The sequence below is a fragment of the Neopsephotus bourkii genome, unplaced genomic scaffold (genome assembly GCF_033783945.1).
Source record: "Neopsephotus bourkii isolate Nb327-2 ecotype Australia unplaced genomic scaffold, CSIRO-AGI_Nbou_v1 NB_991, whole genome shotgun sequence".
Lineage (NCBI taxonomy): Eukaryota > Metazoa > Chordata > Aves > Psittaciformes > Psittacidae > Neopsephotus > Neopsephotus bourkii.
In genome coordinates this window covers 229,078-256,681 of record NW_026901483.1, presented here as the reverse complement: position 1 = coordinate 256,681, position 27,604 = coordinate 229,078, and the positions used below count along the sequence as shown (strand labels likewise).

Genomic DNA, 27,604 nt, shown 5'->3' with positions numbered 1-27,604 from the left:
CACTCTAACACCCTTCTCCTATGTAGGGCCAAACATGAGGCCAGCCTAACCTGCTCTGACCATCATTCATCAAATTCCTGATCTTGATCCCTGGCAACCACCCCCTTTGGATCCTCAGAGGTCTGCTGAACTTTCAGAGATAAATGAAACCTTTCCTAATGCTTCTGCTTTTGCAGGTGGCACTGACACTCCAGGCACAAGAAACCCTCCAAAAGGAATCCTATGATTTATTGCTTCTGATTTCTATCTCTTTTGTATCACTCCTCTTTACTGTCTGGAAATAAACACTAACTTGAAAGGAAAAGAAAAATGGTCACAGGCCAGTTCTAGGATGGCTCTGCTTTTCAAATCAGAAGTACGTTGCAGAGAATTTTGTTGTGGGCCATGATACTGAAACAGCTCAGCTAATTGAGGGCAACTTCAAGTTCAACACAAATTGTAGTGTAGACATAAAAGTCAAGGGCAAAAAAATAAAGAGTAAGGACAGAGTAATATGATGCAATGAAAAATGGAGATCAAGAGAGACACATCAGAAAGGGAAAGGACATGTCCATATCAATGGGCAGAACACCTATTCTCAGGATATTTTCCTGAGATCCACACTGAAAACTTCCCACGAATGAACACAAATTCTCAACAGGATTAGGGCTCATACTTAGCTAACACATAGGACTGATCACCTACTGTGAAGAAACGTTATTTATAATTAAAAAATTTAATGAAGCAGTTCCAAAACAGGAAAGCCAAACAATTTTTAGTACATTTCCTTGAAGTTTTAAAGGTTTGAAAAGGAGACACTGGTGACAAGTTTTCAGCAATCTAATCCAGCTGCTAACACAAAATACCTTCTGAAGCCTGATACAGTCTAATCTAATACATTTCGGGGGGGGGGAGGGAAATGACATCGATATCCCCATATATTATACAAGACTACACAGAACAATTCTGTAATGGGAAATACCGAAACCACCATCTAAATGGCAGGGCCCTCCGAATTGCCATTGAAAGATGGTGAGGCTTTCTGGGTCAGCTGAATTTGAATAATAGGGTGTTCTTATCCCAAATAACCTATTGACTTCCATATATAACAAAATAGAGAGACTCTTTCAAGTGCCTCCTAGATTTAGCAGCTGTTGCTCTGACACTGTCAGCAATACATCCATCTTAATCACAGTATGATCCTTTCAACTTTCCTTTTTGAGGCTCTGCTTACTTCCTTCCACCCTTCAAGTCCCCTCATCTGCCCAAGATGCATGTCAGCTCATAGCACTGTGAATATGAGCTAAAACAATAGAACTGGTTTCTCCTGAATCACACTTCTTTGTGTCAGCATACAATACGCATACATCTATGTATTTTGCACTTGTACATACAGGAAACCTATCTGCAGGTGCCTATGGAAGGTGCCTTCAGGCTACATTTTCTATTCTGATGCACTCTGCTGTAGCAGCTCCCCTGTAACTTACCTTGCCCACGGGCACTTTACTTTTTATCCTCATTAATCTTTATGATTTTTCTTTGCTTAAAATAAAAGATTCCATATGTTTTGCTCTTCCTCATTGAAAAATGTTAATGCTGTGTACCAGAGGGCACAGACAAATGAGGAATTGCCATTTGTACAGAATTATATACCCAAGCACTGCCTAGGGTTTATCACCTGTATGAGTGCTTCAAGCAGATCAGAGCTTTGTTTCTGCCAGAATTTAAGGCAATATTCTAATGTTGGAAACAATATTCAATGCTTTCCAAAGGAATATTTGTTTCATCAAACTCTTGCAAATTAACCAGCACTTAATGGCCTACAGATCATTGCAGTTATGTTTTTAGGTCTTAAAAATGTGACCCATCTGAATTATAACTGCTTTTAAAAGAAAGCTCAACCATATGCACTTCTAGTTTATTTTAAACCAGATTCCAACTCTTCCCCCCTTTTGAGTTCTCATCTGAAAAACTGAAATATTACTTTAACTGTGTAGGTCATAGCAGAGTTGGGAGAGCCTTACAAGGAGAGCAGTCCTCATATTTCACCATTAAAACATGAGAAGGCTGCACATCTGAAACAGCTTTAGTATACTGAGTAATTCACATTCACCAAGTGGATTAGCTGAAATAAGCATAATAAATGAAAAAGAATAAAATAAAAAACAATTTCACACTAAGTGAAGGCTTGACTTATAGGAAGTGGCAGCTCTGATGGCCCAAGGCACAGAATTAGCTTTGCCACTCGATAATTTGACTGACTCACTTGAGTGGCCAGAAGAGGACATTTTCTGCCTGATTTCAGTGTAATCAAGTCACCTGCTCTGCAATTGCCAGGGCCAAGTCAACTGCACTCTGCTGCTCCCCATCTGTGCCGCCAGTAGCAAGAGTCTTCTGCATGTGTACAGGACTACTGAGCTGTTAACAGCAGTGAGGTTTACCTGGACATTAGTGTATTTGCATTTGAAAGCATATATGCAATACAAAAACAATCTATTCCATTACCTCCTTTACTTACATAAGGTTTGGAGCTACTGATGGGATGCTCTCAGTTGTGTTACATACTTCAGCTAAGAACTTACGTATTACTTAGACAAAAGAGGTGTCAAATGCAAATACAGGAAAAAAAAGAAGTAATTCCATGAGACTGGAAGTATAAATAACTTTTTCTGTCTTAATGAGACATGAGTAAGAAATTCTTTATAAACAATTACAGCAAGATTTTGTGTTAGATTTATGTATTGCCTATTAAAGATCATTTTCCTCCTCACATATACTATACAAAAAGACCATAATGTACTTACAGAGATTTGGGATTGCATATGAACAACTTGCATGACATGATATCAGTTTTATTCCTGCTTTGCTGAACTGAGGTCAGACTAATAAATGCAATATATGTGTTCATCTTTAAGCATATGACCAGTTCAGTGGTTGTTAGTTATAGATAACCTTTCAAAGTAATGATTGCATACTGCATAGCAAAACAAACTTTTACATTACTATTGAAAAGAATATTTTCTTCCCTTTATGCAAATACTAGATTGAGACTGCCCTAGTCAGGATAATCCACTTAGAAATATCATTATGACCTAAGCACATCCAATCAATATGCAAATGTGAAAAAGAGTAATTAAGCATTTTATTTTTTTACCATTGCACAACAGTAAAAACAAGGAAATAATGTGCACCAAAATTATTTAACATTTTATAACCAATTTTCTACTTGACGTATGTTACTGCATGATTCATCCACATTTTTCAGAATCAAAGCCCGTGATCTGGCAAACTAAATCTGTTAATAAAATGAAAAGGTGACCTTGCTTAATTTAATAAGTCTGTGTAGAAATACTCTTTCGACATGTTAAAGAATTACAGAAAGGTTATCATAGCTTGCTTTCATGGGAGAGTACTCTACCTTTTCCAGCTCATTTCTCAGGCTTTTACTGTAATTCATTAGATTACATAAAAACAATGTAGATCATTATATTTTAATAAAGGCTTTCCTTTCCTAATAAAATGTCTGTCATTTACATTCAGGCATGTATTATATAAAATGCTTCTCCTTCTGACGTAAAGCCTTTCATATTCAAGTCACAGGAGGTAAGGAGCTTGAGGAATTAATTTTTCTTTACAAAGGATTTTCAGGATGAATTCAGTTTCTAGACTGAATCCTCCAGAACTCTGGTATTACATTTATCTTTAAATTAGTACAACAGGATAGCAGCAATGCCAGTTGCTATCAGCATGCCTCTCTGCAAACTGAAGAGGTCTCTCTCTTCAGCAAAAGGATGGAGATTGATACTACACTCATTAAGTCAGCTTGGTTTTCTTTACAGCAATTAATGTTGACTGTGATAAAATAGTTTATACTATACAAATACATTTCCAGTGAAATCTTAATATGGTCCCAGTCCCTTAATGAGAATGATCAGACAATGAAATCTATTTTAGTTATGCTAGCTTCAAGATGCTCAGTAAGAGATGTTTCCTTTTCATCATGAATCCTAATTTGTTGCCAGCACTTGGCATCATGTTTTATTACTTGGGAAGGGCTGAAAGAAGAGCACATTCTTCTTGCACAGGAGGAAACACCAACTGCAGCCACTGTAACCTCCTACATAGTGAAGGTCTACTCCTTGGTAGATCAGCTAGATGAGCAGTTTCTCCACAAAGGACAATGAGGCAGCCTTCATTGCTGAGCTTGCTTCTCTCAGTTTTCTGCACAGGCATATAAAATATGCCAAAATCTTCTCTCCCAGGTTACCAGAAATTTTTCAATACTTTTCATAGACAGACTCAATTTATCCGCTCCTGATAACACACAGAATTCTTTGCTTAGTTTGAACATATTTCCCCTCCTGGTTTCAGCATACCAAGTTCTCACCTCTGCAAAACCAATGCAAAGGCCAATCCAGAAAGCAGCAGCAGCAAATGAAAAATTTCTATTTGCTATCACTGCCTCAAGTCTAGGAGAAATATTTCCAGGAGAAGGAGAACTAGAACCACTGTTTTGCAAATCACTGTCCTCAGGCAGGATTTGCATCCATCACCTTGGACTCCAGGTGCAAGTGACTCCCATCACACTGAGCTGCTCAATGTGGGCAAAAGAGAACACACACCCGTCTGCTCTTAGGCAACTGCCCAGTCTGCACCTATCCACTTTTGTTTAAGCAAAAATGTAATCCAATCCAAATCAATGGGATTATTTGTTTACTTAATCTTAAAAACATGCCTAAGTATTTCACTTGTTCAGGCTCCAGAGGTCTGTATGACAAGGACTAAAGCACAGCAGCTGTTGAATTACAACAGAAGTACTTCATACCTGACCAGAATTGTAACTACGCAAAACTTGGATCTAAGGACAGCACACACTTACTCTGTAACCCCGCGAGATTTATCTCCTATTTTTTCTAAGTGATTTGCAACAGTGTTGTTACACCAAGAATTTCACCAAAATACAGCTTTACAAAGCTTTCCTTTAGGAAACCAAGCTACCCAAATCTAATTTATATCTAAATGCTGCATTTTAAAAGAATATTATTTATGTAAATGTAGATTTTAGCACTGCAAATAGGTGATGGATCAACACTTTTCCGCAACCAGAGGTGCATTATCCAGCCAGTTACACCTGTATTTATTTAAACCGTTAACAGACAGTGGCCTCTCAAAGTCATAGGAATAAAAACTTAAGTGTGTGCAGGTATCTTGTGCTTAACAGGTCTTCTGAACTCCTGCTGGATAAATCTAAAGCAGAGCAGGGGTGCCAATGAGGATCTATGTGCCTTGTCTCTGACGTTGTATGCCATAATATTCCAACTTCTGTTGTTAGCATAAAAATATGCTGCTTTTAAAATGAGGAATCATGAATAGGCCTTATGTCATCCAAGGTAACAGCCTAGAATATGAGGATGCTTGGTTTCCTTACCAGCAGATTATCACCCAAGTGTATTTGATAAGCACTGTAACTAACTAAATCAATAAGCCATTATTCTTTAGTATGAACATAAAAATTCTTCAATGACACGAACTTCAGTGAAACCAAAAACCAGCTTCCTATATCAGAAAGTAAGGCTGTACATTATGCAATCAGACCAAGATTCTTACACAAATACTCAGTAAGGCATTTAAATACACTTGTTGTGATACCAGTTCAAGGTACCAAATGGAAAACTTCTGTATTTCAGACTGTAACTATTTGTTCAATTTAATCATGTTATTGTGCAGGAAAATTAAACATAATAGAAACTATTCAATTACAATAGTGCTGTTATTGCCAAAACAGTCCTCCAGAAAACAGAGAGCACTGAAGTCTTTCATACCCCATGATACTATTTTTTACTTTAAGGCATCTCTTAACAATTACATAAAAGAGCTAAAATAGTTTCAAAGTCAGTTAAAGATGCAGCAGAGAGCAGCAGGCAGGTATGATCATTACAGACCTCAATGCCATCAGACAGGCTAACAGATAAGCTGGTAATAAAGAATGCCACAGATGTTTAAAACAGATGAAAACTTAATGATTTTCTACCCCTGTGATACTTCACCCAACTTTTTCAAATGGTTCCCTTATATCTTCAAGTCAAACTAAATTTGGTGCAGGTCTACCCCGAGTGTCAATACAGTCTTAATTCTCTCCTGTGACCACATTGGTCATACTTTGTCATCTCAAGAGGGGTACGAACTCAGTAGGATCCAGTTTTTTTTTAAATCTGCACAAAAATCTTAAAAAAGAAATTGTATTTATGAGTTTCAGACTTCTTGCACAATAATTAGTAGCTGACACTACGTGTAAATTAAATTTACAATAAGGTTAGCCACTCAGTAAATTCTCAACAGCTTTAACTATTCATTTGTCAAAAATGCAATGTCCCACTCAGATAAAGCAGACACTAAAAATGGCTCCCTGAAGAAAGATAACATTAAAAGATAGAAAGGGGAAGAGAGGAACAGAGTGACTCATAGTCACCAAGTATAGGTTTTAGACTATCAGAACTCTAGTGAATGGCTGTATTTTAAAGAGTAATGATATGATTCTGCATTCCTCATTCACTCCAAATCATGCTCCCTTCAGCACAGAAATTTGCTGGCATGAGATAGGGTGGTACTCAATCATGCAGCATACATGGTCTTTAATTTTAAAATCCAGTTAAATAGATGTTCCAACATAATTTTTTATCTAAGAACATTTCATGATAAAGTAAGAGTGAGCATGTAACTTATTTGTCAGCTTTACTGTGTAGTGGATAACTTAACTATGTTACTCACACGAGTGTTCATTTCCCAAAGCTATATGCATTCATTATGACAGTAAAAATGAAGAGTTGCTAAAGAGATGTATGCATTTTTATTATTGTTTGAAAAAATAGATCTTTCTACAGTCCTTTGAGCTTCTGAGTGTGTGATTTGTATAAAATATTTCTCATTTTGGGGACACACCAGATGGAGTGCAAGGCACTGTGGGATATGCCATTTATCACAATGACAGTGCGTAGGTAGCACTGATCCTCTCACCACAGGGGGAAGCTAGAGCTGCAAATGTGGAGCAGCATTAAAAGCCCAACGAGTGGAGTTTGGCAACACTTGTACTACTCATTAACTTAATCATATTAATTTATTAGCCATATATATCAAAGTAATTCACTACTGAACTGTCACCAAGAACAATTTATAAACTGTTAATGTTCCCCATAGGCAGAGGAGTGTTGTGGCATCCTTAATCAGTATGTTTGCCTTTGATTAAAAATAATAATTTCTACTAAGCCAGGTAATGCCAACAATGACAAAGTCATGCATATGTTTCCCATTATAAATGGAACTTGAAAATGACATCTATGACAACAGGGGGGAAAAAAAGGATAATCGTAAACAGTGAAATGAGCCACAGAAATAGTTTGTAAACATAAAAAAATGTTCAGTTAAGAAAGCTAAGAAAGGAAAGGGTTCTCTTAACGCTACAGTCATCTGCTCCCTACTCTCGGAGGCTCCAGGCCTCCTGCCAGCAGCTGCCAGCCACAGCAGCCCTACATCAAACCCCAACACCCCAAGAGGTGAAATCAGTCAATGGGTGCTCTGTAAAGTGACTCTGAGTGAATGCTTATTCTTCAAGTAACAGCTCTTTTTTGGAAGCAGGTTTTACAATAGAGAGGGCAAACCTTCAGAGCCTGGCTTTGGCAATCCCAGTGTACCAGTAGCTAATGCTACACATGGAGTCCTAGCCTCCAGCACCAGACCCCCTCCATCAGAGTATGTTCTTACTGCTCCCATGGCCATGCTCTTCCCACCCCAAGCATGTCATACAGTCCCTCAGCCAGGTAAGACTGGTGGGCACTGGGACAAGCATCAGTTTCAGATGGAAATATGGACACAATCTGTGGGGTCGCTGCAGCAAGGAGTTGCAAAAGGCAGCTCAGCGCATCAGCGGGGCTGTGCTGGCTGGCTGTGTGTCCACTCTGACCAACAGCAACTAGATATCAAAGACTTTGAAAGCCTCTAATCTCAGTCATTCCTCTAACAAGGACATGCCAAATTAAAGTGCCTAAAGATTGCAGCAGTGCCTGAAGATGATTTTATCCTCTCTTTTTTTGTAGAAAGCCTAAGTGGCTGCTGCTATCACTGATGAATTGAAGTAACACATGAAGTTACGCCCCTGTGAGCTACTCTATTTATTTATTTGAGTCCCACAATGATGTGACTCTGTATATCTATTAAAATATGAATTTCACTAAAATATTAATTACATGAAACTATTCAGTTCACAACAGCTTCTCATAACTATTAACAAGACAAAAGTATGCTGAAGAAGCATTTTACGTCCGTACAAACAGGTCTCAAAAACTCTAGATAAACAGCTAATGAGACAGTGTCTATTTTAACTGTCTATGAAATTAAAAAGAGATCACTTCAAGGGAGGTGAAACTAATGTGTCTGATAATGAAAATAGCAGTTTATCTTACACATTTGGAACTGCAGGTGGCTTGCTTCTGTCACCTAGGCAGACTGATGTAAGAAAACAGCAGAGACCTGATGATAGACGCTGGCAGCAGGTTTAATCAGGAACTATTAACACCAGGGAGGGCCCCGGACATCCTGCCTGCTCGTGGCAGAACCAGCCACAGCCTCTGCACACAGTTTATTCCAACAAGTTCTCCCTACCAAACAATCATCAGCCTGGGGTGAATCCCTTTATAACCTCTGAAATTGTGAATCCTCCCTCCTCACATCCAGCAAAGGCCACCAAAGTTCAGTATTCATTTGAAAATGCTTTGTTTTCATTTTCTAACATACAATTCCCCATCAGCTAGGCTTTCTCCCACCTCCTGTACTAAATCCTCACTGCAATACATCTTCTGACCTATACTGCACATACCCTGCCAGCATACACCTTACTAGGCCTTACCAGGCTGCCCACAGCTCTGAACAGCAAACCTCAGAAATACCAAATTGCAACAGGTATGTTTGAAACAGGCTTGAGTTCATCCTCCTCGCACCCAGCCTCACCAGACCTTTCAGCTTCAGCTGCAGGACTCCCAGCCCATGTGCAGCCCCACCACTTGAAAAACTGCCCCAGAAAGCAGGTTTGTGCTCTTCTGCCACAATCCAACAAAGTCTTAGTGGCATCATCATTTTCTTTATGAGCCACTCTATCCAATACCCTGAAAAGAAGATGGAGCAGCTACCCAAATAGTCACCTCTTTGGGGGTGACCTAAATGAAAGGTAGGAGGACTGAAGTAGGCACAGATAAGTATGAAAAGATCCAACTCCTCTTTCAGCTTCCTTCCATACCAACAGCCTTCTGAACTACTGGCTTAAATCATATAACGGATTTCAGCTTCTCTCCATACAGAAAACTACTGCTTCAGACCTTAAAACTTCCTTGAGAATATATTTCATAAATAAGTCCTGACTGTCTTTTTTAAGATACACTGACAAAAACGACTTGTACATTCATAGGAGATAGAGCCTTATTTTGTCAATGCCACTTCATTACACTACACTGTTTGAAGAACTGAGCCTTTGATGACCATCCCCCTGCGACATACAGGGTTTTTCCTTTGCCCTCACAGCAGGCAAGGGCACCACACCGATTTCCACATTTCCTACATGAATACAAGAAGGAAAACATTTTCTCCTAAGCTAAGGTAAAACAGACAGCACTTAAACATCAGCTCTTGAAGGAGGCAGTTTGGGCATGGGTATTGCCCTGTTCACACAGCCCCTCCCAGTGTCATACATCCCAGACACACTCTCATCCTACTCAATCACAGCAGTTTTAGCCACCCTGCTGCTTTAATGTCATTGTAACCCAAATGTTTCCACTCCCCAAAAGTGGAAGGCATCTACAAATATTTCAAGAAGTTGAGGCTTCACTTACAGCTCCTTCACAAATTGCTTATGTGTAAGAGTAGTTGTAGTCCATTTTGCCAAGTGGTAAAAAAATTACTCTCTACTCTGGGAAATGCAGTATGAGTAATTTAACTACCTGTTTATTATGTGAAAATGACCATGTAAACTGAGCTGACACAAACCAAATGGGTGATGAAAATAACAGCACATTTCAAGGAGTGGAAACACAGATGGCGCGCTCAAGTCCGCAGGAAGTTACTAATCATCACTCTGTAATACCATCTACAGACAGGTCTGTGAGCCCTGCAGCCAGAACAGCAACTTCTCAAGAACTCTCCATCTGACTAAAGGCAACCTTGGACACCAACTCCTTCACTTTAACTGGACAGAAAACTAAAGAGATGGTAAAAATGAAATAATGCAATGGATGGATGAATCGTGCTACATCTGCTGACATGGAGTCTTACTAAAATGAGCTTGGAAGTCTGAAAAAAAAAAAACTATGTTCTGTGAGAAGCATTAAAACACATATTGTTCTTAGTTTGGCCAAAAGGGATGAATCCAATCACAAATGTGTTAAAGGCAATCAGAGCAAAGCAGTCAGTAATTAAGTGCAAGTAAGTATAAATAAAGCTAAGGGAGACTTCCCATCCTGGGTGCTCCATCAAGTTTACATCAGCTTAAGTCCCTATTGAGTTTACAAGTGGCTCTTTTGGCACCTTCCCTTACTCAGCAATCCCTCCAACTTTTACACTGTTCTCTCTTTATGAGCAAGATAAAACAACTCAAACACTTCAGGAGCTCTGGCTCCTGAGTGACAAGACTACAGAGGCCGTCAGTGTGGAGCTGCCCTGCCGTGGGCTGGCGGCAAGGCTGCTTCACCCGCAGGGACCTGTCTCGTCCAGGACCCTCAACTACTCTGCAGTGCTCTGGAAATGTGCACTTTCTCTCGCCTACAAGCTGCTCCCAAAACTCCTTTTCAACCGCCTGATGCTCATTGTTTGTGGCTTTTGGCACTTGGTCATGCAGAGGTTTTCACAGGCGGCTCCCAAGGTCAGGAAGGCAGCCACCCTGAGCCTCAGCTGACAGACAGCCCCCCAGGGCAAATCTGATGCAACCATCTGCGTGTTAAATAAAGTGGGATGTATCTAAATCATCACTTCAGACTCCAAACAACCTACAACAGCCTAGAAATTCAACTTTTTTTTTTTTACTCAGATTCTGTGATACTCTAAATATCTGTGAGACACAGAATGTGTCTATGATGCTATTTTACTGCGCATACCCAGCACACTGCATCCTAAAATATTTCTCAATTTAAAGGAATATGTCAGTCTGTCTAACTTAATGTCCTATTTGCAAACACAGGGTAGAAGAGTAATATGGAATATTCTGGATTTATGACAAGAGATTATCAATGCAAGGTGGCTCTTGTGTGTTCCTAACCATAACACAAACACCACCAAATCTATGAACTACCTGAGTTGAGAACATGACACAGCTACTAAAAAACTCTCATTTATAAATTGTTCAGAAGAGTGAACCCACAGTTCTTGACCCCTGCCACATACGTGAACAGTGCATGAAGTTGCACTAGCTCAACTGGCTGTAGTGGCTCCCGACTCAAGCAAAATGCTTTCATACTGTAACTACTTTAAGGTTAGTATGACTATTGTTCAGAATGTTCATTCCCACTTCCACCAGGATAAAGGTTACTGGATCACTGTGAAGCCCTCCTGACACTTAGAGTTGTAGGAAAAATTAGAGACCTCAGCACTGTTAATCCCCTGAGCACCAGGACCAGCTGAGGGACTCGTGCAGTGCAGTAGGTTCTGCAAGATTAAGACAGAAGTCACTATAGTCTTATTTTTTGAATTCTGCTTTTCCTTTAGGATTTTCTATGACTTTCTATTCTACTAAACACTATGTTTGGTTGTTAGGGAGTTACAATGCATTTGCATTGGACTTTTGACAGTAATCCTGAAACTGCTAAACCTGTTAAACAATTCCTTGTATGAATATCATCTATTAATATAGCCTTATTACCAAAATAAACTTACCTTTTACCACATAGCAATTAATAAAAAATTAAAACACTCATGAGATTAGCACAAGATTTAATTTAAACTCCATTAATAAATTAATGAACTGAAATAGAATACTAGGCATTGAATTATGTTTAGGGCTTGTTTATAATTTCACATATTTTCATGCTAGCTTTTTCATATTAGAATACTGAATGCAAATCATTAAAGTACAATCCACTGTGGCCATGTGGACTTATCTGCTTTTTGAGTGTTTCTTCTATAATTCGTACAAGCATTTCTCTATCTTCCCAGCATCTATTAATGATGTTACAATACAATACACATTAGCCACGCTGTTCATATCCCATGAGAACTAAAACACACATGCCTTTGAAAGGAAGAAATGCATGCTGCAGGGCTCAGAGACAATAGTTCATTTTCCCTTTTTTTTCTTTTACTAAAATAACACATTTAATGGAATTTCCTGTAAGGAAACCACAATTAATAAAGAACTAAATTACAAATCCATTAGATTTCAGTCAGTGCAGCAACAAAACAGAGTTTTCATGAACACTCAAAAAATCCAATAATGTAACCTCTGGTAAAGCTTGAAAAAGCCCTGAAGGACAAGGCAGTTAGATCAATATTAGTTTATTTTAACTGCTGTGCAGTATGAAGAGATGAGGCTGATCATCTGATGGATTTTATTACCTGTCGGAGAGATAAGTCCTGGTGATAAGAGGCCTGGAACTCCATGAGGCAGAAGACGTGCATTTTCTTGTATCGCAACTCCTAGTGAACGCTTGGGGGGTCTTCCTGGTCGTGAGCTGATGAAAAAGGATAAATGAAAAGGCATTTTCTTTCTGAAATATTTGCTTACTACACATGGTATTGATTTGTACAAAATATATGAACCATCAGTGATACACACATATATATGAGACATTCTTGCCTAGGAAAAAAAGTTGATTAAGCATACAAGAATTGTATAGGTTTCAAAAGAAGTAATAATAATCTGCCAAACAGCACCTATAGTTAACACAATATCACATAAGTGATCAGAAAGCTAAGATATTCTTTTTCAATTTGTATCACAAGACCAGAAAGAAAGCAATTAATATTTTAGCCCTGTTGTACCACTACTTCACTAAGTAATATTAAGAATGTTTGTAAAATGGAGATCAAGAAATTCTCATGCATGTGTAATTCGCATGTAAAGCACTGAAAATGCAACCAGATGCATTACTCAGTTCACAAGCCATGGTTTATAGCGGTTGCAGAATAATAACACAATGACTATGGGGGTGCCAAAGCTGTTCAGATTGGGTGAAACACCATTTCTTTGCTCAGTCCCTGTGCTGAAGGAACACATCCATGCTGCTTTCAGCTGCCACGACACCGCTCAAGGCTGACCAGGCATCTCAGCCTGGTTGACCAGGCTGCTTCAGAGGATGCACATCTATGTGTACCTCTACTCTCCATACAGTAGTCAAGCTTCTCCAATATCCAGGGTTTCCATGACCTTTCATGTGATGAGTGGCAAGGGGTCACACCAGTAACTGCTCCAAAGTCTGTGTCACACACCTGCACCACAGAAATGACTTACTTCTTAAGATGCAGCAATAATTTAGCTCAGAACTTTTCCAAAACTGACTACTTATTGGCTAGTGCTTTTACTCACTAGGCATAGGTCAAACCCAGGAATGTTAGCCCAACCTGTCAAAAATCTCACTGTCCCTTGACCAACTTAAGAATTATGATTGGATTTTTTAACCCAAAATGATAAAGGTATGTTTACAGACCAGTTTCATTTAAATACTGTTTTCAACTACCACATTTACCCCTTAAGTCAGTGTGCATACATGTAACCTACACAGCTGCCATCATAATACAGAGATTTACAGACAAAAAAAACCCACCATTGAATTGACTGTTCCACAAGCCAGCAAATAAAAATGCAACCTCCTTGGTTTGGAAAAGTATTGCTACTTCTCTTCGGCCAAACCAAGTTTTACTATGTTGACTAATAGAGCTTTTCATAAAATATACAGAAACATTGTATAAAACAACTAAGCGGCTACAATGAATGAGGTTTAAATAGAAAGCATTTCCAAAATGACTTCTAGTTCACAAAGAAATTTAAGTTAAACTTCACTCTATCAACTTACAGTGGCAGAGTCCTCCATCAATCTAAGACAAACTCTGCATTTAAATGAAGACAACTTCCAGCAGCACGACACAGAGGTACCATTAACCTGTTCATATTTCACAGTGTGCTGGTGCTATTTTGTTTTACTGTACATCAAACTAACACAAAATCTTTTTTTGGTTTATTATTTTCTCTATAAAACTATTTCCCCTCTTTTTACCTTCAGATTTGTCCGTTTTATTTCATTTTATTCAGTACTTTTCCTATTTTTCTTTTTTATGCTTTAAGTTGTTTATCATACCATGATGGCTATGTAGTAAAGCTTACTGCAAGAACCCAGACTCACTAGGCTATAAAAAGTAAACCTAAAATAAGACTATTTGACTTTCACAGGAAGTTAAGACACACACATGCATTCTCTATTAAAATCACCTGCTGAAATCATCCACTGCACAGGAATATTGTCTAACAGACAGTATTAAGCTGGCATGTGGAGTTTCTAAACAAAAAAAGGATTGTTGCTGCTTTGATATACAGAAGCCCCTACTTATGCACATGCACGTGGAAGTGCTTAGCTGGCACTTACTGGCTCTAAAGAAAGTTATACAACAGCCCAAATTAGTGGCTTTCTCCAGCAGAAGAGCTCAATCAACGAAACTACAAAACATTCTCTTCCCAAACTCAAATACTAACAAACCTTTTACATAAAACTCCATATGTTGATATTAATCTAAGAAAAACATTTTAAAAATTCAATGAGCAGTTTTAAAAGATTTTATGAAGACATTTTATTTATGATTTGGGGTTTCAGAGGAAAAGAAGGGGAGACAACAGGATTTCAACTCCTGCTTATGCAGTTTCTGCACAAACAAAAGTTTACGTTGATGGCTCTGTTGACTTTGTGTAGACAACTCTCACAGCCCACAGATTTACTGGATCAGATGTTAAGGTGCTTCCCACAGCATATACTACAAGCATAAGTGAAGCTCTCCAATCTGCAGTTATGCACTGAAGTAATGCCAGGTAAAAAAAGGTAAAAAAAGTGAGTTTTAGAAGAGGAAGAAAGAAAAGTTTGCACCAAAAATTAATCAGCCCCCTTTTAGAGTCCCACTGACTGTATTTATATCCTACCTCCTCATACAAGTAAGGCAAGCTTGCCTGGAAAAACCTCTCTGGGTTCTGGTGTCTTTGGGATGTCGGTAATTTCGGAAAGTTTGATAGACTTTGAAGAAAGAAATAAGAAAGAAGACTACTAAGCTACTTCAGGCTTTTTTAACAAGTATTACTATGTAGCAGTAACAACTAGGAGCCAGATTCTGGTCTTTCTTACACAGCTGTAGCCATAACAACTTGAACGGAATTGTTCCCATCTGAACCTGCTCAAATAAAATCAAAGCCCTTTGTTTCTAATTTAAAATCAGCTTTTGAATGAAAAACTCAAGGCTGGATGCTACTTACAGCTGACTGACTGTCATTCATCCAACACCTGCAAAGGAATCTTCTGGGTCTTTAACACTGTGTTCTGTAGTTTATATGTGAGTACCTTTAATGCTATACATGTGGCTCTGGACCACAGAACAGGAGTGAAGAACCAGGTATCGCCCCGATCGCTGCAGATGAGGCTGTAGCACATACCTCACACTTCCAGCTACATGGCCCGGAGAGAACCATAGAGCACATCTACCATGACCTTTTGCTTGGGAGGACACAAGAGCTCACAGAGGGCACCTTGGTAACATGTCTAATTCCAAACACTCCCAGTGCCGTTTTGGTCAGAAACAAATTCTCTGGCATTTTTGTTTAAACATGAAACCATAAATTCCAGAGACAGGAAGCAAATATCTGCTCTAAATCTTATTTTTAATACGTTCTATGCAAAGGAAACAAAACCAGTAGTAGGTTCCAAATTCTTATGGGATTTTCTTTATGTTGTGAACCTGCTACTGTCAGGGCCAGGGCTGGCTGGCATCATCAAGCAGTGACATCTCAGTGGTCTATCTTAACACTCCCAGTTGGCAGCACATTTCTTATTGGTTTATGAAGTACAGAATTTCAACAAATTTCACATCTACTAATTAAAATGTACCCAGCCTTCACAATACAGAGGAAATTGCTAATACATTTCTTGAGCAGAAATCTTAAGGCAAGTAGAATTGTCATTTGGGGAGAGTAAGACATCATTTGTGATTAGGTAAGTATTAGCATATAAATGTTAATAGCATTAGCATATAAATATTAACCTTATTTAATATTATTTCTCTTACTCTTTTGTCACCCTACTCTTTTACTGTATTTTCTTCTTCACCTTTTCCTTTATCTCATTCAGAAAAGTTACATTTAACCAGTGAGAAAACTCTTCCTCATTGATAACAAAGGAAGCATAAACAGGAACAACCAGCTTCAAACAATTTTAAATGTGTTTCTTTGAGATTCTAAAATCTTGACATAAATTTTGTATTTGCCATCAATAGGTCTTTGTGAATGGAAAATGACTCAATTCTAAATTCAGCTAGAAACTGCTAGTTTTCATTTTAAAGTACATGAGTTACTGTCCCAAGGGAAGACCACAGAGACGAAACCCGAAGTACAATACAGATTCTCATTAAAAGATTTAGTAATCTTATTCTTTTCACTAAGTAAGTGCAAATAAACGTGCCAGCTCAAAGTCTGCACTGACTAAAATCCTGCTCCTATCTCTCAAAAATAAAACCAAAGCCAAAAAGCCCTTGGGTCACAAATTACTTGAAAGCAAAGACGACTGGAGGCTTTTGGGTTTTACCAGTGTTTGCACTATAGTTACACAGTGATTCTGCTTGACCTCCCCACCCCCACACCTCCACTAACTTTGAAAGAGAAAAATGTATTAACCTGAAAGTTATTCATTTTTGTATTTTGTTTGCAGTTAGAATTGTCAGAGACTAGATTACATTTTAAGCAGTATATTTGACAGTTAAAGTTTATATATTAAATTGAGAAATCATTCATTAATGTCTGTTTTTCCTTTATTTTCCACTCCTGTTGAGAGCTAATTTTATTATTTTTCCTCTCAAAGTTTTATATATTCCCTAGACATCCCAAGGATTTTTAATTTGAATCAGAAAACAGAATAAGGCAGGTTCTGTGATTTTGTTCAGATTATTGATCAGCTCCATCTTTTGTAACGCTATTTTATGCTCATTACAACTATATTTCATAAAATCCACAAATTCATCAACACTGTGAAATGTAATTAATCAGTGGAACATACAGCACATCACTGTTGATGTATGACAGCACTCTAGTTTTGTGCTTTTAAGTATAGGAGGTTTTCCAGAATCAGAAGTGAATTTGCATATTAATCAAGATAAATAAACATGTGGTGATTTAACTAGGAAACTGTTATTTGGATGACAATTTAATCAGCACAGGTTGAAAGGTCCATCACTGCAGCATCCTGTTTCTGCTAAAATATTGATTGCGTTACTGATTTCAGTAATGCTTTATTTTACAGGGCACAAATAACCATGTAATTACTCTTTAATTGAATGGTAATTGCTTGCTGGCAATTATTTGTTAAGTTTTGGAGTTTAATTACTATGTTATTTGTGTTTTGCAAAATAAAATGTTATGTATTAGTAGCCCAAAATATTTTCTGTATGAATGGTCTGTCAAAACTAAGAAAGTAAGATATGATGGTATGAGGTTGACAAATAACACTGTAACACTAAAACTATTATTAAAAGGATCAGATGAATCTTTGAATGCTTTCCCTCTACAAAATTAACATTAGATGTAACATTTGTAAGATAAATGGAGGAATACTGTACCACAGAAGCATGATTTCGTCTGGGGTCTAGTCCACCATTTAGCATAATTTATCACGTTGTTTTGCTTTTCATTCTCTCGGCTTCTTTAGAGGAACTGAAATAGTATCCTATCCTCCAGAGAGCAAAGAATAAACCAAGTAGAAATATATTTCAACAGTACTTCATATTTCTGCAACTGAAGTGGATTACCACCAGCACATTATCTCAGCAGTCTATAAACTTTGTAGACTTGGCAGTTAGCTACATAACAAGGGAAAGCATTATGTTTTGCAGTGTCAATGAGATATGACACATTCTGCGATATGTTTATTCCAAGTTGTGATAGATGAGGTACCCGATACTTTGATCGTTCAGATTTGAATTTTATTTCTACACTTTTCATTTTTGTCATCAACTATTATGTATTGGCAGGAGGCAGCCCAGCAAGGACTGCTGATTTTATTTTTCCAAAAGATGCCCAGTTAAATAAATTAATTATTGATTCCACAACGCTTGAGCTATTTAGGATAAAAATATGCTAGACTTGTGATTTAGGAAGCTCTCAAATGTATCACAGATTTCTTCACTACCGACATATTTTACTAGGCTTAAAAGACAAACGTAGAAGTACTATATAACATGCTTTGCAAACTGCCCTGAGAAAAGTGGCAGTAACTGGTGCAAATACTCAAAAGTAATAAAGAAAAAACCCAACCAAACAAAAAAACCCCACCCAAACCAACCAATGCAGAAAACTACAAGCTTAGTTGCCTTCCTGAAACTGGAACAGGAACCACACATTAAAATTTTGCTCTCCTGAAAGATCATTAAATACCTCCTAGAGATTGTGAGAAATACTCTTTGAAGCCTTTACCAATACTTGTAACATCCTGATAAATTATGATTAAAATTATCTCCTATTACCCTAAGATTTTTAGTTATAGCATGGATTTAAAATAATCTTCTTGCTTTGGCATTTATTACAACATTTCAAAGATGCCAATGGTAGTTAAACTCTACTTGACCTTTCAGTGTTTAAGAAGAGAAGCAAACTCTGACCTCAAAGCAACCTGATTCTGTCTCCTCTCAGCGCTGGCAAACTGATCACTTGTCTAACCATTGCAGGACATTGGATCACCAGCCACATCAAAGGCAACAAGAGCCAATTCAGCAGGAGGAAAAAAGTCAGCCATGCAAAACGGACAATTAACATTAATCATACATGAAGTTGTTTGAGCTGATAACTAGAACCTGGTCCCTATGGAGATTCATGAAACAGTGCCCACACCAGCATGAGGAGAGCCTCAGCTCATCTTCCTCAGGCTAAGCACCCTTCTTCCTCATTTCAGCAGACAAAAGGAAATTATAGAGAAAAGCTCTGACACTCCAAAACAGAATCTTCTCATTTCTTCCTTTGTGAACTTTTCATACATACAGATGGGACTTAAAAATTTAGTGCTTATATCCATGATCTTCAGACTCCCTGAACATGTGCTACAAATAGTATTATTATCTTATCCCCAGATTACAGGTAGAAATAGTGTAACCTGACTTTTCTTCAGTGTTTTCTTGCACCATGTATGTCCTTATCAAACTGAATCCTATTACGAAAAGCTTTTAATTTTGTCAAGATCATTTTGCATCCTAACACGATTCTCTGGTGTGAAACCCCCAACACCTTGGAACTGCCTTTAAGTTTAATAAGCACTTTATTACTCTTTCTCATCAACTGAGTAATTATTTAAGTCTCTGAACCAAACTGAAAGTAGTCCCCCTACTAAGGACACGCTTCCAGTTCGATCTGAACTAACAGTAACCATTGTCTCAGCATGGTTTGCAGTACGTTTATTTCCAAATTTGCATTTTCATCCGGACCATATTTTTCTAGTTTGCTGAAAAGAAAGTCATGTGACACTTCAATAAAAAAAGAGGCAGCTCTTCCTAAAATTTCTACATATATAATGTTCTACAAAATGCACTGGATTACAGACAACCCTGCTGTTGTATATAACACTTACATATATGGTACAACACTTGGCAGACATACATGCAGTGTGAAGGTGAAACACCAAACAGCAGCAAGCTGACTCTCCTGGATAACAAGCAAGGGAGCCAGGCAAGCCATGTCCCTTTCCTCAGGCAGCCTGACCTGCTGGGTTGCAAAGAAATCCTCTCTTCTATTACTCTTCAGATTACACCTGTGTATTGATTTTCTAAGATGCGGACTGCATCTTGTACACCCCTGGAGTGCAAGCCAGAGGAAGCCACCTCCCTGGGGAGAGGAGATGCAATGCACTGTGCTTGATTCTCCCTTTTTTAGCCTGCAACAAATTCTTAGTTTCCACATTTTCCACAACAGAGACCAAATGTATCTCCAGTTACTGATAACAATATTGACATGTTTTTGATAAAGATTCCTTAGATTTTTATTTTGTTCAAGCAAGAAAAGTTACAGAACAGACAATTTTAAATAAGGGTTGACTACTCTGACAAAGTATAACTGTAAAACTATTTTATACTTCCTTAGCTTTATCTCGCACTTCTGATCCCAGATGTTCACAAATCATGACCCTGGAATCCTAAAAATATATAAAAATCTAATGTTTTAAAAGTTTCATTTCTGCACATTTTTATTTGGCTTTTATTTTTGTAATCTTTACATTTCTAAGAATCACATTTCGAAAATTTCCTTCTCTAGAAAGGCCAGAAGAAACTGAAGAGAGTGGTGGTGGGTTTGTTTCCCCAGACTTTCACAACTGAAAGTTAAGATTCACAAATTAGTCAATATATAAATTTAAAAGCTTCTCAAAAAAAAAAAAAAAAAAAAAAAAGAACAAGCACTAACCATTATGAGCAAAAGTAGATTTTTCCTTCTAGCAACTGGGATTGGGAGTTACCACTGAGTGTTATCTGTGCCTCTTCGTCCAGCTACTGAGACACGGTGGACATTTCTCTGACTATTATATAAGGAAGTCTTCAGATACTACAGAATTCAAGACTTTTATTTTATTAAAGAAAAAAAATAAATGTGGGTCTGATTCACTGAAGCATCCTCAAAAAGCTATTTGGAAAAACACTGAAGCAGTATGAGAAGTATGAAATCAACGGTATTAATTAAAAAAAAAAAAATCACTGTCTTCATGTATCTTCAGTGCAGTCTACTATGTACTACCTCATAGAAAAAAAACAAAACTACAACTTTAGAATTACTTTTAACTGTGTAAAAGGATAATATAAAATTTAAAGGAGCTTTCAACAAATTTCTTATACAGATATATTAAAAAGCCCTGCTAAAGTACCATATAAATAACCTAAGATTGTGAAAGAGCCCATACCAGACAATATTCTTTGTATAACTCTTCCTTTCCTAAACACACCCTATAGATTTAGTCCCACCAAGGTCTACAGGACTGATTGGTTTATTTATTTAAAACTTGAGTTTGGGTCTGCAGTCAGAAAAATTACCTAAATTCCTCACTGCAATAGAGAACAAGTGATTGGTTCTTACTTGAGAAAGTTTATCTGTGTATTTCTGAAGTCAGGCATTTCAAATTAAGTTTCAAACAGAAAAAAAAAGGATTTTTGGTTCACTGAGATTTAAAACTTTAAATAACTCTTTCTGAATTACTTATGACTGTGCCTGCAGATACAGAAATACCTCAACATTCCTGCTGTTAATTTTTTCCTGTCAAATAACACTTGTGACAGGAGAAAGGGGAATAAATCACCAAATTTCAGAATTGTGGTGATTCACAGCTGCAGACAAGATGAAAGTCCTGTCAATGTAACACACTGCACCAGCTCAATTTAAGGGTGTATCAGTTATGAAAGTGTGACCACAGCACGTGTACGTATACACACATGCTAATTTATATAACTATATTAAATTACTAAGTGTAGTACTAAAGATACAGTGGCACATATAAAATATAGTTCATTTGGCAACCTGAGATCATACCCAGTGGAACAAAATTCCTGCTGTTGTGTCTTAACTACTGTTGTTACCCACTCTACCTAGATTAAACCTAGCAGGAAGGGGCCTGTTGGTGTTGGAATCATGCCACTAACTACATACCCAGAACCACAAATTTAAATTTCAGATTTGTTGTCAAAACAACACTCACCCAAGATGTCCAGTTAAACCAAATGTGAAAGCACCAGAGATACTGCCAACTATATAATAAGCCTTACAAACCTCAGCTCAGCTACTCAGTTCTACTTGGGATTCTGAACCCCATGAAAGCTGTGAATCACTGAAGATTACAGCCAGCATTATTATGCAATTTCCATTCTTACTACTTTTATTTTCCTAAAATATGTAGAAGAAAGCTACTGAAAATGTTTGTGGGATTATTCCACCTGTATGTGAAAGCTCAGCACTGGTGTAAATAGATGACAAGGCAGGCACTGGGGTCAGCACAGGAACAAACACAGCTCGATTCCCAACAGCCTACAGCTGATGCTGGCAAAGACATAAAGAGAATAAAGATTTTACATGGGCAAGCCCTTAATGGCTTGCCTTCCTCAAAGAGCCACAGAAAGCACCAGTAACTCTCTTTCAGTAAGCCTCAATCCAGCATAATGACAACTGGATGTGACCACAGGTCTCTATTACCTGCCACGATTCACTGCACATCTGTTCAGAGCCTGATGGGCTCCCTTCCTCAACTGACAGCTCAATTCTGGGCTGTCAGCAGGCTCAGCTCTGAGTTGGAAGGTATCACTCAGACCAGCCTTCACTCCTTGAAGACATGGGTCTCCAAACCAGGACTGTGGGGCTGAATATATGGACGGTCTCTTAGGAAAAAGAATGTGTGAGGTGACAATGAACAGTCCCAATCTCACCTATGAAGCAGATACTTTAATGACAAAATGATCTGTATAAAATCTTTGGGATTTTCCCCAAGACAAAGAATAGTCTTGAACTGAAAAATGAATGAGAAAGGACAAAAGAAAACTCAGTTTCATTAACGTAGCTGAACATCACATATACTGCAGAGTGTCGTCCAACCTAGTGTGAAGATACACCATTACACTGAAAAGCTGTAAATCTGCTTTCATCTGAGTTAACTTAGCACCAATTTTTTCAAGCACTATTTTACAGTTTCCACATACATACTTCTACAAATATTTGCACAAATACCAGGGATACAGGGAATCACCATTTATTACAAATAATAATGATATGTCATATGTGTCTGAATTATATGAAATCCTTCCATGTTTTACTTTTGACCTGTATCTGAATTCAATGCCAATCTAGGGGAACATTATTACAAAAAAAGGTTTTTGAAATACTGCTGTTATCCACTGAGCTGTATCTCAGTAAGATAACTTGTAAAAAATATGACTGTTTAGGCCTATTATCTATGGACACAAACTTAATAGCAAGACTTATTTACAGCACCGAGTATAAGACAGCCCATGTGAGAGAATTCCGTAACAGAGGTATGTTGTAGTGTGGTAGTATGACATTGCCATAGCAATTCAACTTTGATACAATGGGAAGCTACTCTTGCTTTAAGTGTTTTTAACCTCTGCATTACAAGATTGTGTTTTTACAATTTTGCAAAGACTCTCCAAAGTTAGAAAACAGAAATTCATCTTTCAAAGAGTAATAAATGAAAGAACATAGAGGCAGTCCTCTCTATCACCCTGTGCACCTATATCCATGTTGAAAGGAATAACTGTTCTCAGCTATCAAAAGGAGCCTCTATGATAAGGTGATTATATCCAGAAGCAAACATCTTGAGGGTTAACCCCTCAACACAGAAAATACCCTTTAGCTAGCTGGAGGTCTTGGGTCAGTGTGAAATTAAACAGGTGGTGTAAGTAGCTACACTACTTCACCTTTACCTTTCTAGATTGTAACTGTATTTACCTTGCTAGCTAGAGAGATAGACAAGGCTATTGTTTCTACTGCGAATGTACAAAAGGAGAACGGAATGATTCTTAAGAAAACACAAGCCTTTAGGATCCTGAAAATACAAAAGGAGGACAAGCAAAATTTTCAAAATTCACATTAAATTTGTTTCTAAAATCTTCCTGTCATAAGAAGATGCTAATATGAGCAGGGCTGTATACTGAGCCCGCTTAAAGAGCCCTGCTTACCTCAGCCCTACCAATCAGTAAAACTCCCAAGGCACAAGGGGAAATTGCCCATCAGGATGATCCCAGAACCGACATGACACTGGAGACTGATGTCCTTCCTGTATCTGAGCACACTACTTGCCATTCCCTCAGTTCAAGGTTACATTTATGACAGCTTCCAGAAAAAAGAGCATCTAGCAAGGACTCCAAGAAGTTACCAAATACAGTAAGTACTTGCACACAGCTGAAGAGCAATTCCTGCTAAGGTGTGTACTTGTGGGGACACTGTCAGTGCCTGCCTTCTCCTCTTGCTCCTGGACATGCCTTCAGGTGATGCTTTGGCACAGAGCTCTGTGGCATTAAACATCAACACCAGGGTAACCCCAGTCTCAGATCTTCCACCTAAATGTTAGCCATGATTCTCTTTTTCAGACACTTAAAAGGACTCCTCTCTCCTGTGAGCTAAAAAAAACAATGCTCCTTAGTGGGTGCATAACCCTGATTCAGGCTCACACTTTCAAGGCAACAGCACAGCTTTGGGAAAGCCATCTAGTTTTCATTTTTAAGGCCTTAAGTGATGGATTAGCCACTGCGTTCTTAATTTTTTCCCATAATCAATCATACAGGGGTTTTTTTTCCACTATTAAACAAGCAATGAACAAAAAAAAAAAAAAAAATCAACCTTTACTTCTGGTATTGCCAAGCTTCTTTCTTGAGCCACAGGGTATCTTCTTGCCTTTTCCCTCTATTCTGAAAAGCACACTCAACAGACATTTTCTCCACATACCTGGAGTTACAGACTGAACATCTCAGCATCTGAGGCAGTAAATAAAAATGTAATGGTTCTGAGGCCTTTCACTGTGCACTCGGCTTAGGTGCCCAGGTTCTGACAGCACCAGCGGCTGCAGGGGTGGCTCTGTGGTGAATGGCCGGACACAGCCGGTCCCAGCCGGTTCCACCACAGGGCACCGCTGAGGCAATGGACAAAGATGGCGGCGCCTCTGTGGAAAGGTGATGGCCCTGTCCCTGCCCTGACCCACAGCGGCTGGCACACAAGGGATCGCTCTGCTGGACACGGGCAGCTGGCCTTCAGCTAACAAGCAAAGGATACAGGTTTAGTGCAAGAACATCAGAGAGCCTTAATCTAACTATAAACATACAAAAGCAAATAGACCAATTCTGTGCTCCATTTTAATTATTTTTTCAAAAACCTTCTTCTAAAAAAAAAAAAAAACCAAAAAAACCCTAAAAGAAAGCCTAAAAAAACCCCACCAAAACAAAGAAAAAAATAAACACACACAAAAAACCCAAATCCCTTCCATACAAAGATCAATTTTAAACAGTAAATTCTTCAGCTTGTCTAATGAATATTTACATCAATCTTCCTGGAAGTGACTTCAAAAACTACCACCAAGGCACATGGTATAGCCTCTGCCTGCACTAGGGCTATACAAGCATGCATCACTGATGTAAGTTGGGAAAAAACAACCCAGACCTATAACCAAACCCACAACCTCTAAAGAAAAGAACTGTATCAGTCTTTAAAAAAAATAAACGTGACCGAACTAATTTAAAGAATTAATGATGTGAAGAATTTTTCCAGACAGAAAAGTCAGAAATGTTATTCTGAAGGAGTAAATGCCTCAGCAATACGGGACAAAAGGGCAACTTCAGTAAGGAGCAGCAGGGTATGTGAGAAGCGCTGTGATGGCGGTTGGTTGGTATCAGAGATTCTGACTTTCATGACAGGCTTAGGAAAGGACCCTAAAGCCCAGAGCAAAGAGTTATTGAAGGTAAACCCTCTCCAAAAGGCATCAAGAATCTTCCTCTTCAAAGTGATTTTGAATCTGCCTGAACACCAATTAAAAGGATACACTAATACACTTAGTCTGCATCTGGGGTGAAGCCTTGGTCCAGCTGTATCATTTACCTCAATATTGCCACATGGCTTTTGAAAAAGGTGAGAATTTCCTTGAAGAACAATTACGTCAGGCCTGTCACCACTATGAACAGCTTCATGGGTCAGCAAAGAGATGAAGCTGGAGAAGAGACAGGAAAGAAATATCCTGATATACGAGAGACGTATGATTGCATTTTTCTCTCTTTTACCTCAGTATAAAACCAGAGTAGCAATATCAGTAGCGTTAAGCCAGATTTACTGTGCATTAACGCTAAAAACTTCCTTATTTTACACACATATGCACACAGAGACACACAAAACCTTCATCTGATTAAAACTCTTTGTAATAGCAGATGATTGAAATGATAGTGGAAATAAACCATGCTGTACTCTGCTTCTGAATTCTAAGAGCTGATTGTATGAGGGATATATTTCAACTGGAATCTGTAACTCAGCCTGATACCAAAAGCAAGGATTCAGTAAAGACACCAGTTTCATGGTATCCAATTCCTCTCTGACCTCTTCCCATTGCACTCTGAGCAGCAGGTTTCATTCCCTCCCCTAAGAGATTACAGCATCACTCTTTCCCTCCTTGGTAATATTCCCTCTGCTCCACCAGTAATGCTTATGCCTTCCCTCCCAGATGGCCTAATGGATACACATCTAATCCAAGGGAAGATAATTATTCCCAACTCATAGTTAGCTCCAAATGCTACTTCAGTTTTTTTATATGCAACTCGAAGAAGTACTTTCCTGACCAAAAGCTTGTCTGATTTTCCATTGGCAGCTACATCCATGAACCTTTCACACCATAGTTACAACTGCTTTGCCACTGACAGAGCAACAGTGTCATTTTGTAAATGCATCTTTTAAAAATTGTCCAGATTCTCCCTTACATGATGAAGAAAAACTGGGAGAAGTCGATTACTCAATTACAGGAAGAAAAAGCCCAAATCAATCCAGGGGCATTGAAAAGTGGCATGAGCTATTCACAGGTTTAGGAAATACTTTATTTCAGGAAATCCCTGGAGCAGATGCAAGAGTTTAGCAGACAAGTCATACCTGCTGTCAATTGCTTTAAAAGACCTCTCTTCAGACTGAAAGGCTTGACTCTCCCCAAATGTATGTGGTATGTCTTAACTTACTAGCATCCACTTCTGCTCCCCCCCATTTGAACAATCAACGTTTAACTTAGCTTCAGAAGACAGAGAAAATGCAGATGTTGATTTATATGACAAGAGGTTGCATAAGCACAGTCCTGCTCCTACTACGGGCAAATGTAGTCTTGCCACTGACTTCAACAGAATCACAGTCACACATCGTATGCACAATTCACTTCTCCTTAGTAAAGATGGTTTTTTTCAAAGCTGTTGAAAAAGACTAGAAGAATTCAAGTAAAAGAGTGTTTGTAACCAGATTTCCTGGAGATAAATGAAAGACATACGTTTCCATGGCTGCCAGCCTACTAAATTTTGCAAGCATAAATATTTACCTAGGACTAGGGGGTGGGGAAATGAGGAAGAAAACCACCAACTAAACCTTTCAAAGTTTAAACACTGTAACACAGAGGTCATTATTTATAAATAGAAATAGAGAACACATATTTCCTATGTATACTTCTATCATGCTTTTCATCCACTCCACATGCCTTCTATTATTACCATTCTTACACCAGAAAATAATTTCTATGTCACTTGCTCACACTGTATGCATTAATTTTCTTTAGGCTTTCTTGTGGTTATTGATTTCCTGCTTTGTTGAAGTGGCTTTGTTTCTTTCTCAGCAGGCTATTCATTCTAAAACAACAGTTGTTCAACAAATAAAAAA

The 27,604-nt window shown here is 38.2% G+C and overlaps 1 protein-coding gene across 6 annotated transcripts in view; it reads right to left on the bottom strand.

Moving 5' to 3' along the window:
• DACH2 (dachshund family transcription factor 2) overlaps nt 1-27,604 on the bottom strand; it is a 282,827-nt gene that overhangs the window by 130,685 nt on the left and 124,538 nt on the right. For all 6 annotated transcript variants that reach the window (XM_061359675.1, XM_061359678.1, XM_061359674.1 and 3 more), the window contains exon 2: nt 12,565-12,680. In XM_061359675.1, the coding sequence (XP_061215659.1) occupies nt 12,565-12,680 (116 nt within the window). The remainder of the gene's footprint in view (nt 1-12,564; nt 12,681-27,604) is intronic.